The sequence below is a fragment of the Dicentrarchus labrax genome, unplaced genomic scaffold, assembly GCF_905237075.1.
Source record: "Dicentrarchus labrax unplaced genomic scaffold, dlabrax2021, whole genome shotgun sequence".
Taxonomy (NCBI): Eukaryota; Metazoa; Chordata; class Actinopteri; family Moronidae; genus Dicentrarchus; species Dicentrarchus labrax.
Genome location: NW_026136721.1, coordinates 9,798,369 through 9,816,055, shown reverse-complemented (window position 1 = coordinate 9,816,055; position 17,687 = coordinate 9,798,369). Strand labels below are relative to the sequence as shown.

General features: G+C 38.9%; 1 protein-coding gene across 4 annotated transcripts; it reads right to left on the bottom strand.

Annotated features, from left to right (window-relative positions):
• Nucleotides 1–120: 120 nt before the first annotated feature.
• ppp1r12c (protein phosphatase 1, regulatory subunit 12C) lies at nucleotides 121–16,313 on the bottom strand. Of its 4 annotated transcripts, none has more exons than XM_051385581.1 (20): nucleotides 15,965–16,313; nucleotides 14,097–14,271; nucleotides 13,869–13,999; nucleotides 13,333–13,451; nucleotides 11,254–11,413; nucleotides 10,977–11,121; nucleotides 10,777–10,851; nucleotides 10,604–10,683; nucleotides 10,341–10,453; nucleotides 10,174–10,262; nucleotides 8,907–9,037; nucleotides 8,601–8,688; nucleotides 6,959–7,076; nucleotides 5,608–5,723; nucleotides 4,360–4,412; nucleotides 3,549–3,588; nucleotides 3,200–3,313; nucleotides 2,769–2,819; nucleotides 2,359–2,409; nucleotides 121–1,337 (listed from the first exon to the last, which is right to left on the bottom strand). In XM_051385581.1, exons 1-20 carry the CDS (start codon nucleotides 16,171–16,173, stop codon nucleotides 1,251–1,253), a joined length of 2,145 nt encoding a protein of 714 aa, XP_051241541.1. In that variant the 5' UTR covers nucleotides 16,174–16,313; the 3' UTR covers nucleotides 121–1,250. The 4 variants fall into 4 exon arrangements, with proteins under 4 accessions (XP_051241541.1, XP_051241542.1, XP_051241543.1 ...); XM_051385582.1 differs by having other exon boundaries at nucleotides 3,209–3,313; nucleotides 15,965–16,312; XM_051385583.1 differs by having other exon boundaries at nucleotides 10,174–10,241; nucleotides 15,965–16,312.
• Nucleotides 16,314–17,687: the final 1,374 nt, after the last annotated feature.

Sequence of the window (17,687 nt, the reverse complement as noted above, 5' to 3'; positions counted from 1 at the left end):
AAGCTAACATCTGCAGCTATAGTTAGTTATTAATTATAGTTTGACTTTTTTCCTCAAACGACAGTATGTACCTTTTTCAGTTAAACAGTGAAAGATGATGGACAGAGAACAGAGCCTTAATAATTTATGCCCATACTGTATTTTATACTTAACAGTGTACATTTACCAAAGCAAAATAGAAATATCACTTAGAAATGTATATTGAAAGGCACAGCATCAAAATACAATTTGACATGCAGGTTTTTTCTTTAAAATTGGAGTAAACATTCAAAAGTTGACCCATCTGGCCTGTCTGTTGAATAACAGCCGTCCGTCACAGGGTGAATACTTAGCTTACGGGTCGTTGCTTTCAAAAGCGTCCAGTCAAAATGGCAAAGTGAAATTACTACTGACTTACAGTACTAAGGATAGAGCATGCGTTCTCCGAAACCTCTTGAAAGATCTGACGTTTGTAACAAACAGTTTTCTGTAAAAATCCCTCTGAACATGAGCTGCATCTGACGTCCATGATTAGCACCCAAAACTCTGCGTCCTTTTTACAACAGAGACCACGACTACACCTTTACATCATCACTGTCAGGACAGATGGCCCCTGTACATAAATATACATATTAAATATACATTCAGAGGAGCAGGGAGAAATGAGCAAGCAAATTTGGTCCATCTTTACAGCAGTCAGCCAAAACAGAAAGCATCGACCCAAGACTCATCCTGAGAACACTGACCACTGGAGTTTTCCCCAACGGACATGCAAAACTGGGGCTGGTTTTTTGGCACATTTAAGTCTTTTTTTTTTGTCTTTTTCTAGTAACCACCCCCTACACCTGACTGTTTTTATGTCTCCAACCCTTCAGAGGTCAAGAAAGCTATCTAAAACATTACTGTGAGCTCGCACTGTGCATGGCTTTAAGCCTCTTAACACATTTTATACAAAGTATCAGAGAAGCAAAGCACATTAAAATATTCCAGTTAAAAAAATAACGACAATAAAAACGTAATATAAAAGTGGATGTGAACAGGAACGTCCCGTCAGTCCACAGGAGGTGCAGTTCAGCTTGTTATACAGTAGATCTGCCAAAACATAAAGGCCCAAACACAGGCTAATAACCCTGAAATCTATATGTTGTTCCAGTTACTGTTGAATGTGCTGTGCAGGTGTTTGATGCTGCCGTCTCCCTTCCCGGTTTGTGTCTTCTGGCTTGGGCAAAAGAAGAATGTAATACTTTTATCTCCATGTACGGTTTTTAGGTTCATCTTGAGAGTTTGCTGATGACTCGAATGAGGGCGGCGTTCTCATCCTTGAGCCTCTGGTTGTCTGCTCTGAGGTCCCCCAGAACCTGCAGAGACATCAAACATTTTTAGCTTTTGCATGCCTTCAAATACACACAGCCTTCTTCAGCAGCTCTTCATCCGTTTTAGATAGTCAGGACATTTTTCACTGTTGTAAGCTTGTGTTCATGTTTTTTATCTTCTCCTCAGTTGAGAGGATGAACTGATAATGGTGTGACAACTCATTGGGGCAGCTGCTGTGCGACTTTGATCTGACATCTGAACTCAGATGAGATTTAGAATGAGCTAAACCATGTAGCCTTAAAGGTGTGCCTCACACAGGCAGAAGAACAGAGAAACGCAGCATCACAAAGATGCTTGTAGCAAAAATACATACATAATCCGATCATGGCACATCTCATCTAATGTCCACTTTGGTTCAAGATGACAATCCTAAACAGTATCCACACTCATTACAAATAAGGCATTTGCTCTGTGACATTGTGCCTCTGCTCTTCTACCATAAAGCTGAATGTATTTTTCATAAGTGAACAATTTACATGTTAGCAGAGGTGACTTTGATTCCAGGAAAAGGTTTACAGTAAACCACCAGTGCAGTTTAAACTGGAGCTTAAAGTAGGTTGTAGCTCTAAATAAACATGAATTAGCTTCAGACAACACAGATGTACCTCAGCTAAGCTAATTACATAGCAACAGCTGCAAACTGTTTGGGTTTTAGCTTAGTAAGTGTATGATTTAAAAGGTGCATCAGTGTAAAAGGTGAGGACTGTGCTCAAAGTGTTTGACTGGGCACTGGAGATATTTTGATGCAAAGCAAATAAAATGAATGGCCTGATGTAATTGGTTTCTGGCTATACTCAATTTAGTATTTTTGAGTTGTCTTGTTTTCTTCCTATTTATAGGAATAGAGGATTTGATGATTCTTACCTGCTACCTGAGTAACATATAAAAAAAGTCCACCACAGAGGTGCAGTCTTTTTTTTGCTTGTGCAACTGTTAGATTCAGTGTCAAATTATCACAGTTAACCCAGTAGAGTAAGTAATCAGTGTTGAAGTGAACGTCTGTACCTTCAGCTCATCCTCCAGTTCCACTGCTTTCCTCTGGAGAGCCAACTTCTCCTGTGAACAACAGTTTGAACATCACCGACTGACTGCTGTTACTGTATTTATAGGGCAAAATGATTCTATTGTTGACACCGCTTCATTCTCTATGGAAATTGTAGAGCTTATAACATGGAGCTCTTCTGTGGTCGGACATTTTGTCACACCTTACAAAGCCAGTTTCAAAAAAAGGACGTATCAGCCTTCACAGCTTCACAGTTTCATGTCACAACTTAAGGGCAGGAAATGGAAACTTTTTTGAAATTTTAATCTTTGCCTTTCTATTTACTGTAATATGGAAATATATTACTCTATATATTCATTTTTATGTATTAAGTACAGCAGGAAGACACAGACAGTAAAAAATGTAGACTTACAAATCTCTCCAGTTCCAGCAGGGCCGGTCTGTCTGTGCTGCTTTCTTGACTCTGCCACAGAGAGAAACACTATCCATTTGAAATGTTCATACAAGTGACTGTAGAGCTACACAACAATACTTAACAAGTAAAATTAACTAAATTCTCAAATTTGATACTTAAGAAAAAATAAAACCTGTAAATATAACCAGATTTTTACAGAGTGAAGCATTTATGCTTTAGGCTCCTCTGGTTTAGCATCTTGCAATTGTTGTTAAATATAATAAAACCTAAGTTAATGGATAATTTGTGTTGCTGTCCACATTCACACACACTCCTTGTTATGCTGAGTCAGAAAACACCAGCGCCCACATAGCATCCCTCTGTTAAAATGTCACACACGCACGCTCACATGCTCACACACTCTTAAAAGGTCAGCTGTAGCAGCAAACCTGCCGGACCTGTCGGACTTGCTCCAGCTCCACTTTGTTTTGGCTGAGCAGCAGCTCCATCTCCTGCAGCTTGTCCTTCAGAGCCAGGTTCTCCTGCAGTACTTTGAAATACCACTAGAGAGAAACAGACACACATAACACAGACCTTCAGAACCTAATGATAAATGCTTCATATGTGCATGGTTGATGCCACAGTACAGCCTATCATTCTATAATTTCTCTCTAGATCCTGTCGAGTATCATTCGTGCCCTGGTTTGTCTAGATCTCAGATATAACTCACTTTCAGCCCTCAGGTGTGTTTTTAAGGACTGTGTGAGCTTTACTGTGAAAAGAGGGGCAGACACGTACCGTTCTGTAGTCAGATGACGAGTCTCCCAGTTGACTCTCACTGCAGAGACACATTGGAAGCTTTTAAAGCCCTGACAGAGAATCCTCCACACCAACAACACAGTGATATACATTTATAAAGCTAAACATGTATCTTTATTTCCTGGAAATAATACTACAGTTTTGTTTACTTCTTAATGGCAAATACAAACTCAAAGTACACAGTCAAGCATCAAACCGTCTTCCCCTGCGGCTCTCTGACCTTCAACTTAACAGCCTTCGAGTAACACAAGTCATAACATGAACAAATACCCTAGATCCATTTTTCAGAGGGGAAAGAAAGGTAGAACAGATGCACATACATTCATTCCGTTGTCTTGGCTTGTCTCTGAAATGTGTGAAATTACAAAAAACATCAGAAAGAGGGAAAAAGTTACAGGCATACTATGCAGAAATAGTCCCGTTGCCGTTTGTGAAGGCACCATTCAAAGTTGGCCCCTTTGGTCAAGCAACATAGTGCATGATTGAGGAGATTCGCAAATCAAATAAAATGTTTTTTTGTTTTTTTTTTCACATTAGAGTGGTTACGTTCTAAAGCCCAAATAATCATGGCCAAACCTCAACACAAGCCTGCAGGAAGGTGCCGTATTTGTGGCTTGTTATGGAAGCACTGTAACCTGGGTGCTGTGTCCCAATCTCAGATCCTCTAGTGAGTCATAAATGATGATTGACAAGGATTATGTTTGTGAGTTTATACACTGTCTTTTAGGAAAATCTTACATAGTATGCCTTTAAGGACTGAAATCAAACACACAAGGTTTAAAACACTTACTTTGAAGTATTGTTGCTGTTTGTCTCATCCAAATGAGCATCATCATCTTCATTCTGAAGAACAAAAGATTCCCATTGTCAGCAACACAGGACTGCAATTCCTTTTTTTTAGGAAAGCTTAAGATGGACAGGAAAGGAAGAGAAAGAGTGGCGTGTGCAGCAAAGGGCCACAGATGTCTCGAAACCGTGGCCACTACAGCAAGGACTCAGGCTTGGTAGATGGGGTGTCAGCTCTATAAGGATGGCCCTAGAACATCACTTTACTAGCACAGGCCATATCATTTCACATCAATCTGATAATTCCTTAGGTGATGTTCAAAGATTCAGATTCTAACTGATATTAATTCTCACCAGCAGGTCACTGGGGTTCAAGAGCCTGCCAGTCTTGCAAACATTTTACTATAAACACTTAAGGCTGCTCAATTAATCGAAATTTGATCATGATTACGATTTTGGGGCCAAACGATCGCAAAACTAATAAAATCCCAGGGAAACGTTTTTTTTTTCATTTTCGGTTGTGCAATGTTTTATAGAAAAAAGCTGGTGCCCCTGAATTGGGATACAGCCACAGTCTGCGTATTTCGCGCATGCATATTTACGCCCCTCCCCTGCAGCAAGCACTGCACATCATGCGCTCGGTATACTCGCCGTTCCCGACCTGTCGCGTAACAATGTGAAGTCACAGGAGCACCGTAACTATTTATACTTGCGCCGGTGGTCGCGACACCAGTTGCAGTCTTCTCCTGTCACGTTGTTTTCCTTTGAACAGGTAACGGGGAGACTTACAAATGTTCATGGGGAAAGGAAAGTGTAACTGCGGACTTCCTTGCAAAGTGTTTTTGACAAATGTCCACTAAATGCAGCATGTTTCTGAAGTTTAAAAAAATTATTGTTTGAATAATCATGATTTCAATTTTGACCCAAATAATCGTGATTATGATTTTTTCCATTATCGAGCAGCCCTATAAACACTAGTCATATTGACTTCCAGTCAGCAGAGTTCTCATCTTTCAAAAGAAAAGTGTGTGTGCTTATGACATATTCAGTTACATTACAACAAAGAGGAAGTGGTCAGCTGCCCTTTCCCTTTCCCCTACTTTTAACACTCACATACAGCTGACAGAATAAAGGAACTGGTGTAAACTGTAAAGCAAACCTCTGCTGGGGCCTGTTTAACAAAAATCTTCTTCCTGACTGACAGTGAGCTCTCTGCCAAGTTTGCGATGATGTATGGTTGTGTCGTTCTTACCTCTCCACCTGGATGAACAATGCCAGTGGAGCGTCTCTCCCTCCTCCCTCTCCTCCTGTCCTTCACCCCCAGACGCTTCTCTCCCTCCAGCTCCTCCTGCTTCACCGGGTCTGTATCTGAAACATATGGAGGTTAACAGAACAGAACTAACCACATCCAAGGCCACTGTGGAGATCTAAAGGAGAACGATTAATACTATATAGGAAACACACTTATTTCAGTGAGGCTGTGGCTCGGTTCAGGATTCATCTAAGCAACAATGCCAGGGTTTGTGCTGGTTTAAAAAGGTTAAATTTAAGACTATTAAACATCTTTTTAACACCATTGTAAGTGCACTTATTTCAGATACATACTGGCAAAAAACAAGACAGATATGAAGAAAAATCAGTATTGATTCCATGTCAGTTTTGTTTTGTTTTGTTTTGTTTTGTTTTGTAGTTGTTACAGTATAATCAATACTAATCTTTCCCAAAAACACATTTAAAAGCAAGAAAAAAAAAAAACAATGCAGCTTTATATAATTAACATTAACACTTCATTCATCCAGATTAATGGATTTTGACTCTTTAAGACCCCACCCCAGGTAGATTGGTTTCCGAATGTTACTTTCTGTATAACAGCAAGCGGTCTTATGTTCTTGTTCATGAACAAAATGCTATTTTTGGCTTTGTGAATAAAACAGGTTAACTTTGAAAACTGATGTGAAAGTAATGTGTTTGTTGGGTTAACAGGCTGATGCTTCAACCAGATACAGTACATCACATGTGAAAATGGTCAGTTCCCCATAACAAAACAAAAGCAAAACAAGGGTGGAGCGTGGGATTGTATACTCTCAAGATGTATACAACTCATAAACAAATGCATATATAAACCACACCTAATGCAGCAACAGCCTTTAGAGCCCATGTGAGAAAACCTCACTTCCTGAAGCACTCCACCCAAAATCTACATCATGTTTTTATTGTTAGTCTTGTTCAAGACTTTTGTGCGAGACAAAATCAGTAGAGAATATTTTCCATGCTTTATTAGTGACCCTAAAGCTGCAACGATTAGTTGAGTAGTTGTCAACTATTAAATTAATCTATTTTGATAATCGCTCGATTGCTTTGAGTAATTTTTTATCCCCAACCCAAACACCTTAGGTTTTGGACATTTCATGGACCAAACAACTAATTGATTAATCAAGAAAATGATTGACAAAATAATTGAAAATAACAATGAATTAACAATGAGTTAACAATGAGCTGTTCAGACATTTTCCTCCAGAAAATCTCCAAAGAGTGGGTAGTGAATTTTGGAATCCACTGTAATCTATCAACAATATATTTTGTAGCTTTTCATCCTCATTCACCTCTTTCAGCAGGCGTGACAGTAACAATGGGGCTGACAGGCTGGATGTTGCGGGGAGGCAGATCTGCAGTTTTAGCCACAGTCTTCTCTGCTTCTTTTAAATCGGTCAGAGTTACACCCTGCAAGCACAGAGCAAAGAAAAAACCACTCAGAGACCTTAAGTTGCACCCAGAACAGTTTCTCTCCATCAAGAATGAAAAAATACTGATGCAATGCATCATCTGCCCCGTGGTAGGTGTGCAGCATGACGCTGCACTTACAGTCATTGAAGTCAGAAAAATAAGCAGGTTAACCACATCATTACTCAGTAAATTATTCACTCTATTCCACTCTAACTGTGTTCAGGTAGGTTAGCCGTCACTAAGTATCATAACATAACACAACATTTTGCTGAAATGTTTAATTATCCACAGCATTGGCACCTCTAATGCACATTAGTGACATTTTTACACTAATTTGAGAATCAAGCAATAAAAAGAAATGGTGATAAAAAACAGTGTCACATGTGTGACTATCGGTCTAACTGACAAAACTAATATAGCTTCTTATACCCAAAATAGCAGCGTGCAGCACAGTGTAAAAAGGTAGTGACATCTTTTAGAGTATAAACTATATGATGCAAAAAAAGGATTTACACAGTAACTAAATGATTCCAGGTCCCCAGCAGTGGAAAGGAAGACAGTATGGGTGCCCCCAAAACAGTTCTGAATTGGAACCAGTTCTTTGTAAGTCTGGCTGAAATCACATTAAGTGAGTTTTTTGTAGTCAAGAAAGGCCATAAAAATTTAGGTTTTTTTTTTTAAATAAAAAGTGTTCTTGGGGTAATGCTTTTTTACATCTCAGACGGCTGTAGGGACGTGTCAGTGTTTGATTGACAGCTGCTGGCATGCTGCCAGAGGGCTTGTGTTACACTGTAGGGAAACGAGAGACAAAGTAAATAAACTTGTGCTATAGCCTCTATATCAGTGTGTTGTTAGTGGTATTGAAGAGGAACACCAGCATCTAACAAACCTGAAGTGACATTAGCAGCTACACTGTTGGACGCTGTTTAATGTGCTGCAGCTGAGCAGCTAACTGGCTTTCTAGCCTGCAATACACTCTTCCCCAGTAAAGGTTTGTTTGTTGGCTCATTCATCAAGCTAACGTTACAGTGCAGTAACAGTCTGTCTGTCTGCTCTGCCTATGACAGAATACTGACGTCACTTCTTTATGCAAGATTTAATGTGCTGTATCAAAATAAGTTGGTAAATAATCTACATAGATGGATTACTGCAAAGTAGGGGGCACTGGTTCTTTTATTGGTAAGAAACCAGGGAGTGAGAGCGTTTGCTTCAGGGCGGGGCTGAGCTCCTCCACCGCGCGCGCACACACACACACACACACACACACACACACAGTGAGCAGCAGAGAGGCTGCAGCGTACAGAAGAGAGATAAGATTAGACTTGACATGACGAGACTATGCCTGTTACTGTAGGTGCAATGGAAGCTCAAAACAACAAGTAAAAGGAAAAAAATCCATATTTTCTTTTTTTTTTTCCTGCAGTTTCCCAGTCACTGCTGGTATTTTTTAGCTTTAGAGTTCATTAGGCTAATAGCTACTTGTTCAAAACCCTAACAATACCCATCCTAAGAAAGCAGTACCTGTGTGGAGCGGCGAGACTGCCGCAAAAGCCGAGAGCGAGCTTTCCTCTGAGACTCAGACTCTTCGTCTCTAACTGGAGCCTGGAACCTAAAGGCAAAAAAACATCCACAAACTATATATTACACAAATACTACATACATTTCAACCATTAGGGGCCACCCTGCATCTGTATGAAATTATAGAAGCAAAATAAACGTAAAAACATTTTTTTTAAATATCACAGAACAGTTTTGGTGAAGTAAAAATGAACTGGTTTGAAAAACTAATATTTTTGTGGTCCTGTTCAAAACACTGTTGTTTCTTACTTGCGCCTGTCAGCATTGGGGGTGTTGGGGCTCTCAGCTGCGGCATCCCTCATCTGAGGAGTGGGTTGGACTCTGGCAGTGCGATTTGCCTTGTCCTGCTCCTTTTCCTCCTCATCTTTCTCTTCTGGTGTCTGAACCACATAAGACAAGAAAAGAAAAAAAGGCCAGAAGTTTAACTGTCTGCAATAGAAATTTTGATCAAAATATTTATCACCCCAATTAATGTCAGCATATTGTACACGAGTCTGTTTAGTCAACATGCTTTAATCCAGACCAAAAGCCTTCACATCTGAAGTTATGACACATCTTGATTGGGGGTGTGTCTAAAACCTCTGTTGAAATGCTGGGTGTGTCGGAAAGTCATGTGGGCTCCGATCAAAATGAACTGATAAGAACTGAAAAGTATTCTGACTAAAATGCACGTACTTCCCCATTAGGGAAAATATTTTTTTTTTTTGCTGTTGGTTTTGAAGTTATAAGACCTTTGTGGTGTAAAAGATCCACAAACTGATACACATCAGGCCAATATTTTATAAGAGTTATTCCACAATTAGCTCTACTGTAGATCGGCAGATTAACAGTGTGAAGTATGAAACCTATGAACAGAATAGTCATCATAATAATCTTATAATAGGTCTTTTTTATGATGATATTGATTATATTCTTAGTCTTGTTCTTGGTCATTCTTTGTTCTTTACACCATGTGTAAGAAAACTATTTGGATTTTTTCATTAGTACATAAATGAAAATTAATCAATATACAGTCCATCCAGAAAAATGCAGAGTTTTTCTGTGATTGTTGTGGGCAAAAATCCTTGATTATGCGGCAAGTTTTCTTAAAAAATGCAATGGAATATGCGGGATATTTATGCAATTTTATGCGATGAAATTGCGGGAACTTGCAAAAACTGCGGTTTGATGAAAAAGAGAAAAAAAAAGTGATTCCCCCAACACCCTGTTCTCATTAGACTACTACCTTAATGTAAAGAGTCATTTCTTATTACTTCCTATGATAAGCAAGCGTACTACATCGCAAAAAGTGCTGGGAATATTTAAGTTCTCATCTTGTTTTATTTCAGACCTTAATAAACACATGGCTCAAACTTAAAAAACATTGATGAGTCAAACTTTTGTAAAAATGAATAAATAAAATATGAGACTGATTTGCGGGCTTCATCATGGCTTCATCGCTTCATTCATAATGTTATTAGGAGTACGGCCTAGACTTGCTCTATTGACATACTGGATTAGGCTGCCTGATTTGTACCTTGTCAGCAGGGCTGATTGTGGATGTGGTCACACTCTCAGTGTCTGGACTGGATACAGTGGAGCTTTCTGGGAAAACAGAACCAACATCTTGTGGAATCAGCATAATGACATTGCAGAGTATAGGTAAAACGTGCAGTCAAACTGTCAACACAGTGTCTGGTTTACCGGGGCTGCTCTCTTTCTCCTCACTCAGCTCCAGGCCTCCCGAAACACCCCGCTCTTTAGACTGGTCCTGCACGTTCATCTTGTCTTTACTGCTCATCCGGCACACTGAGCTCCTGGAAGACATGAAATGCAGACAGACATTGGCACTAAGTGGCCTCATAGGATGACACTGCCCAAAGAGACTTTTCAGGAGGTTTTTTAGTGTTCACAATTAAAACATTTTTAATTGTGAAGAATGTACAGAGTTACAGGTGGATACTAACCTCCGCCGCTTGTTTTGTGCGTTTGCAGCTGTGGAGCCTTGTTGGTTTTGCCTGTCCAATATGGACTGTTCATTACGCCACTAACAAAGGCAGAGAGAGAGAAGCAGCTGTCAGTATTCTTCAAAATCACATAAAGTAAATGCATAGAATACCATGAAAAGACACTTTCTCACATTGGCCTGTTTCTGTGATAACTCCTCCAGGAGCTCCTCAACGGTTTCATCAGCTACGTCAAAGGGTGTCTGACCCTACAAAGATTATTTCAACATGAAAAACAGGATGATAGATTTACAGGATAAAGTTCTCCTATAAAATACCAAATTCTGTCAATACCAAAAGTCATGATAAATGTGTTGGGTTTTTTTTGCCTCACCGCATTGCTGCGGGCCTCCATATTGCACAGCTGTTCAGCCAGAATTCGACAGGCTTCCCCCTGACCCCAGTGTGCTGCAGCATGGAGAGGCGTCCAGCCATCAAAGTCCACAGCTGACACATCCAGCCCACACTGACACAGTATCCTGGACAACACAACAGCAAGGTGACAACAGCAGAACTGCATGAAACTGTGGAAGACTAAATATAGAAATCCTATAGAATATAATAGCAATTCTAAGTTCAAATGTAATAAAAAAACGTCAGAAGATCCTTACTTGAGGGCCTCTAGGTAGCCTTTGGCAGCAGCCACATGCAGGGGGGTGGCCCCGGTCCTGGGGTGTCGTACATCAGCGGGAAGACCCTCATTCAGCCAGGTTCGGGCATCTGTCATGATCTGCTCCTCCTCCAGCCGCTTGGCTGCCTCCAAGTCCACACCTGGACACAAAAAGAACATGTCAAATACATGCGTCCTTTGTGTTATAGTCTACGGTATGAGGCACACAGCTAATTATTATTAGGGATACACGATATAGGGTTAATATATTATTGGTCGACATCCCCCTCTTCTGCTCTCTATGTCGGTCACCATTTGTCCGAGGGCAGGGCTGAATTTTAATTCAGTTTAATTCTTGTCGACTTGGATGCCACAAGACTGTTAGCCAGTTTCAGGTAATCATTAATTAGTCTAACCGAATATAGTTATTTAATTTATATATAGTTATTCAAATATTTTTAAAGCCTTGCATGCTTGTCAATAAGGAGACATGGTTTGGCATTAATATTATGTTATATAATATATATTTTTAAACTGATGTTATTACAAACAAGTTTGCACTAAATTAATGTATTCTTTGTTCTCAAGATGGTGAATGGTCTTTAAACACTGGTGTTGTATTAGTTTCCGTTATCATTTTGGTATCAGACACAAAAAAAGAGAATTTTTGGTTATTGGTATCAGCCCTGATATTGTATATCGGTGCATCTCTAGAAATTATGCTTCCTCTATACAGCAGGTTTTGAACTTCTCGTTTAAGATCTCTTTTTCCATTCTTGACACAACTGTTTTCTCACATTATGCAACAAGGGCAGTGCTTTCCAGGAAACGATGTCATGAAAATGTGTACCATTACCACCATCTTTTAGGGGTGGGCGATCTGGCCAAAATAATATCACAATCTATTAAATCAATATCACGAGCCACAATCTAAATTGTGATCTTTTATCTAAAGTTTGAAATGAAGTTGCAGACACAAGCCAAAAGCTAACATAATCATAAAATAACACTTTTCAGATACTCACAACTCAATTGCATTGTTTACAATACGTCACCCAAGCAAGAGCTATGTGAAGTAATTTGTAATAATAAATCCCGCAATCTCTACGTTCTGCCTGAAAATTAGGTTGTGGATGCCTTAGATCTAACCTGACTTCGCCAGATGGTTTACTACACAGAACCATCTGGGAAGTCATCATTGGAACCTGTTCGGAAAAAAGGACAGGCACTTTCAAAAAATACTTGGCAGGAGATTGGCTCAATCTGTCTATCACGGGTGAACTTCGACCGATCAGATGACTAAACCATGTAACGTAGCCAGTCTGGAGAGGAGCGAAAAACATATTTTTCATGGAGAAAAGCCTTCAGTGCCATTCAATGGAGAAATATAATAATATAATGATTGGTCCGGTACCATGCAGTTTGGCCACAAACAAATAGATTGAAGCAAGAAAGATGCTCACCCAAGGTTACCTTAGATCACGATTTCAATCTAATACGTCAGATTGCCCACCCCTTCCATATGTAAATAGTTATCATAGTTGTCTCCCTGCTCTCTATTAGGGCCAGCTTTTAGCCTGCCTTTGAGTGTGGAACAGGTAGAAAAATGTGTTCCTCCCGACGGGATTGGACGATTCGTCATACCCAATATTTAATTTCAAGCCTAACCCTGCTTTAAATCCTCTGACCTCCAGCCCGTGAACTGCAAATCAACACCCACCATCATTGAGGATGTTCCAAACACACCTGGTTGATATAGTTGGTAAAAGTATGGTAATCATTATGAAATAGTTGTATGAAATAGTCAAACCTATGTATCTGGGAACGACCCCACACCCTTCTGTCATACAATAAGCCAACCATGAAAAGAAAAATCTTACTTAATGTTTTCCATACATTATTCAGCACTGGTAATACAACATCCATCAGGGTGTTTTTATTTAGCTCAACAAACGTACATTAACATGTAACATATGCTGTTGATTCAACAGAACATGCTCTGGAAATAAAAAAAACTTTGCCCCAGATTAATCCCAAACACATGATCAAACTGGGGTAGTTGTCAAAGAACAGCACTCACCTTGTCTCAGGGTGTAATCCTGGAGAAGGGACTCAGTGGACTCATCCAGAGCAATGTCCAGAGGAACGTCACCATCGCAGTTCACAGCAGAGAGAGACGCACCTCGCTGCAAAAGGAAACTGATAAAACAAACATGGACAGAGTGACAATCCATTTAACAGCACAAGGACAACCGACTCTAAATAGAAAACACCTAATCCTATCACATCGTCTGTGTTTGGGGTGCCAATACTTTCAATCTTCAAAAAAAGACTAAAAGTGTTATTCATAGGTAAAGAACAAGAGACTGTAGCAAAATAAGAAGCATCAATTGTTTAATCATTTGAGCTGCATGTGTTTGTGTGCCAGGCAAGCCCACTCATGCCTTAGCTGACTTGTTGTCCTGCCAAACACGACAACAATGTTAGTATTGTTGTATGCAGAAATACTCTGGCACCCGCGCTACATTCTGGCGTCCCCAAAGTGACAAAGAGTACTGTATTTCACAGCTGTTACGCTGCTCTATTATGTTAACTGTAGAGACATATACTACACACTCTACAATGTCACGGTAACCGCAGGAGGCAGCAACATGCAGCGGCGTCCATCCCTCACTGTCAACCTGGTTCACGTTGGCATTACGCTCCAAAAGGAAGGACACAATCTCCATGCTGCCATCTATGCAGGCCTGTGTAGAAGGAAATAACGCAACGGTAAATGTTTCTCATTCATCTCAGCATCAACCAGTAATTTTAATTAAACCTCAGGAGGAGAAACTTCCTCACCTGGTGGAGAGCAGTGATACCATCTGCATTGGAACAGTTGATAATTTCTGCTACATCTTCCCCGTTTGTCAGTTTGGTCTCTTTGGCCTCCTTCAGCATCGCCTGGGCCTCCTCTGTGTCCCCGCTGGCACAGGCAGCCAGGAACTCTGCAGCCCTGTCAAACCTTACTCTTTTCCTAAAGACAGAGGATACATGCAGCTAGATGACTTCACTGGTTAGCTTTTATAGCTGGTTTGCCAATTTAAAAATAAGTAACATGTTTTGTAGCACCAGTGCACTTCATCCAAGGAGTAAAAAAAAAAAGACAAAAAAAAGAAACACACTTGCAGAAGCCCTGTATGAAAAACCTTTGTGATTTGATGAGATTCTCAAGGGGGATGAGTAACAAAAAAACAATGGCAATATTCTATAGTTTTGAAACTGCCAAGAAAACCCTTAAAAGACTAAAACCAACCCGGCAATGCATTTCCGCATCTCTTAGTATTTTCAGACATCCCTACCCTATCGATGGATCTCAGCACCACGGCCATTTGTTCCTACTGAGGATGTAAATCTTTAAAAACGGTCACAAATATGAAGTTTCATTTTTAAAAAGTCCAAGATAATACCCTAAAACAGCTTGGTACTGTATTGCAAATGGAACCCAAACAGGAATAAATGAATTGATGTATTTCCTGGAGACTATTGTCAGCAGTAGACTTGGTGCACTAGTGATTAATTAAGCCAGTGTCTTAAAAAAAAATTGGACAATGGTCGAAGTGTATGGACAGAAATAAGTTAGATCGAGCTTTGAATATACAGGCAATACTTGCTGTAAGTTCAGTTGATTGGTGGTTTTGGTTTCCTTGTGGGATTTGTTAACAATGAGAAAGAAATAACACAAGATTTAAACATGGTCAGGTCTGAAGCCATAGTTTTTTGTGTTGTCACACTAGTGTCCCTTTAAGTGTCATCACTCAGTGTTGGTGAGGGTCAGCTTGTGACCACTCTTAGCTTGGTGTCATCGTAAATGTTGACTCTTTGTCGCCGATATTCATACTGTTGCAACATTTGTGACAATTGGACCTGCAACAAAAGGTACTAAAATATTACATTAAATATATTAAACACTATTAAACACTGTTAAACCTACATACATACCCACTGTGCAATATCATACAATGTGCAATATTCCATACCATAAATGGGCAATATATTTTTGTACTATTACTTTATGTCCTATGTTTATATTGTATATATTTTGATAATTGTACTGCTTTTTGCACTGCTATTGGAGTTGGCTTTCTAATCTCATCGTACATGTGTACAGTGACAATAAAGGCATCTACTCTATTCTTAGATAATGTTATCAAACTGAACACCAATTAGGTGTATGTGTAAACTTAAAGAGTTGGTCACTGCCCATATTGTTGGTACATTGGCTGAAAACAATTACTGCAAAATGATATCAGTAAGTCCCTACAAGCATTATATACACACACACATATATATGTATATACATATATATATATACATACATATATATGTTTATACATATATGCAGGTGAAAAGTGAATTAGCCAAGCTGTTAGCTAACTAGCTAGCTAGCTAACACAAACACTCCAAACTACGGCCTAAGAAACGACAATTGACCACTGACAGTTTCAACAGAAACCTCACATTATGAGCTTCAATCAACCGTATATGTTATTTAGCAGCTGGGGGGCTAGAGTAATGTATTGTGAGATGTTTCTGTAATTTAGTCCACCCCCTCTCCAAGCCCACGCACAACATTCCTCCTTTAGCATCTCCTCAGATGTTTAAGCTAAGCTAGCTGGCTGTTAGCTGGCCGATGTAGTGAAGCTGTTTGACAGGAGATGTTTCCTTACCGTCGTTTGAGGAGGGGGCTGGTTTCATCTCTGCCCACAGACACTGGCTGGTCCGTCGGTGGGTCGCTGAGCTCGGCCTCCGGTTCCCCTGCTCCGTTCTCGGCTTCGCCCCGCCACCTCCGCCTGGCCACGGCCGACGCTTTGTCGGTGAAGGAGCCGGCCCAGCGCTTCAGCTGCTCCCGCCGCTTGGCCCTTGCCGAGTCCCCCATTATTTATCCGAGGAGGACTGTGTTTTTAAAAATAAAACATTCAGTGGCAGAGAAAGACACACCCTCCATGTGTATACTTTCACTTCCTGGTTCTTGCTCTGGATGTGGCGGAAGATTCGGCTCGTGATCGTTGGCGTCGGGAGCGCGCAAAGCTGCTCAGGCTTGATTGTCTGACGTCACCACCGCTGCTCCGTACACCCATAGACATATATATACATAGACATATATATACATAGACATTATATACATAGACATAGACATATATACATAGACATAGACATTATGTACATAGACATACATAGACATATGTACAAAAATATATAAAGACAATATACATAGACATAACACATAGACATAGACATTATATACATAGACATAGACATTATGTACATAGACATAGACATAGACATATATACATAGACATTATGTACATAGACATATATATACATAGACATTATATACATAGACATATATACATAGACATAGACATATATACATAGACATTATATACATAGACATAGACATAGACATATATACATAGACATTATATACATATACATAGACATAGACATATATACATAGACATATATACATAGACATTATATACATAGACATATATACATAGACATAGACATATATACATAGACATTATATACATAGACATAGACATAGACATATATACATAGACATATATACATAGACATAGACATAGACATATATACATAGACATTATGTACATAGACATATATATACATAGACATTATATACATAGACATATATACATAGACATAGACATATATACATAGACATTATATACATAGACATAGACATAGACATATATACATAGACATTATATACATATACATAGACATAGACATATATACACAGACATATATACATAGACATTATATACATAGACATATATACATAGACATAGACATATATACATAGACATATGTATACATAGACATATATACATAGACATTATATACATAGACATATATACATAGACATAGACATAGACATATATACATAGACATTATGTACATAGACATATATATACATAGACATTATATACATAGACATATATACATAGACATAGACATATATACATAGACATTATATACATAGACATAGATATATATACATAGACATAGACATATATACATAGACATATATACATAGACATATATACATAGACATTATATACATAGACATAGACATAGACATATATACATAGACATTATATACATATACATAGACATAGACATATATACATAGACATTATATACATAGACATAGACATAGACATATATACATAGACATTATATACATAGACATAGACATAGACATATATACATAGACATATATACATAGACATAGACATAGACATATATACATAGACATTATATACATAGACATAGACATATATACATAGACATATATACATAGACATAGACATAGACATATATACATAGACATTATATACATAGACATAGACATAGACATATATA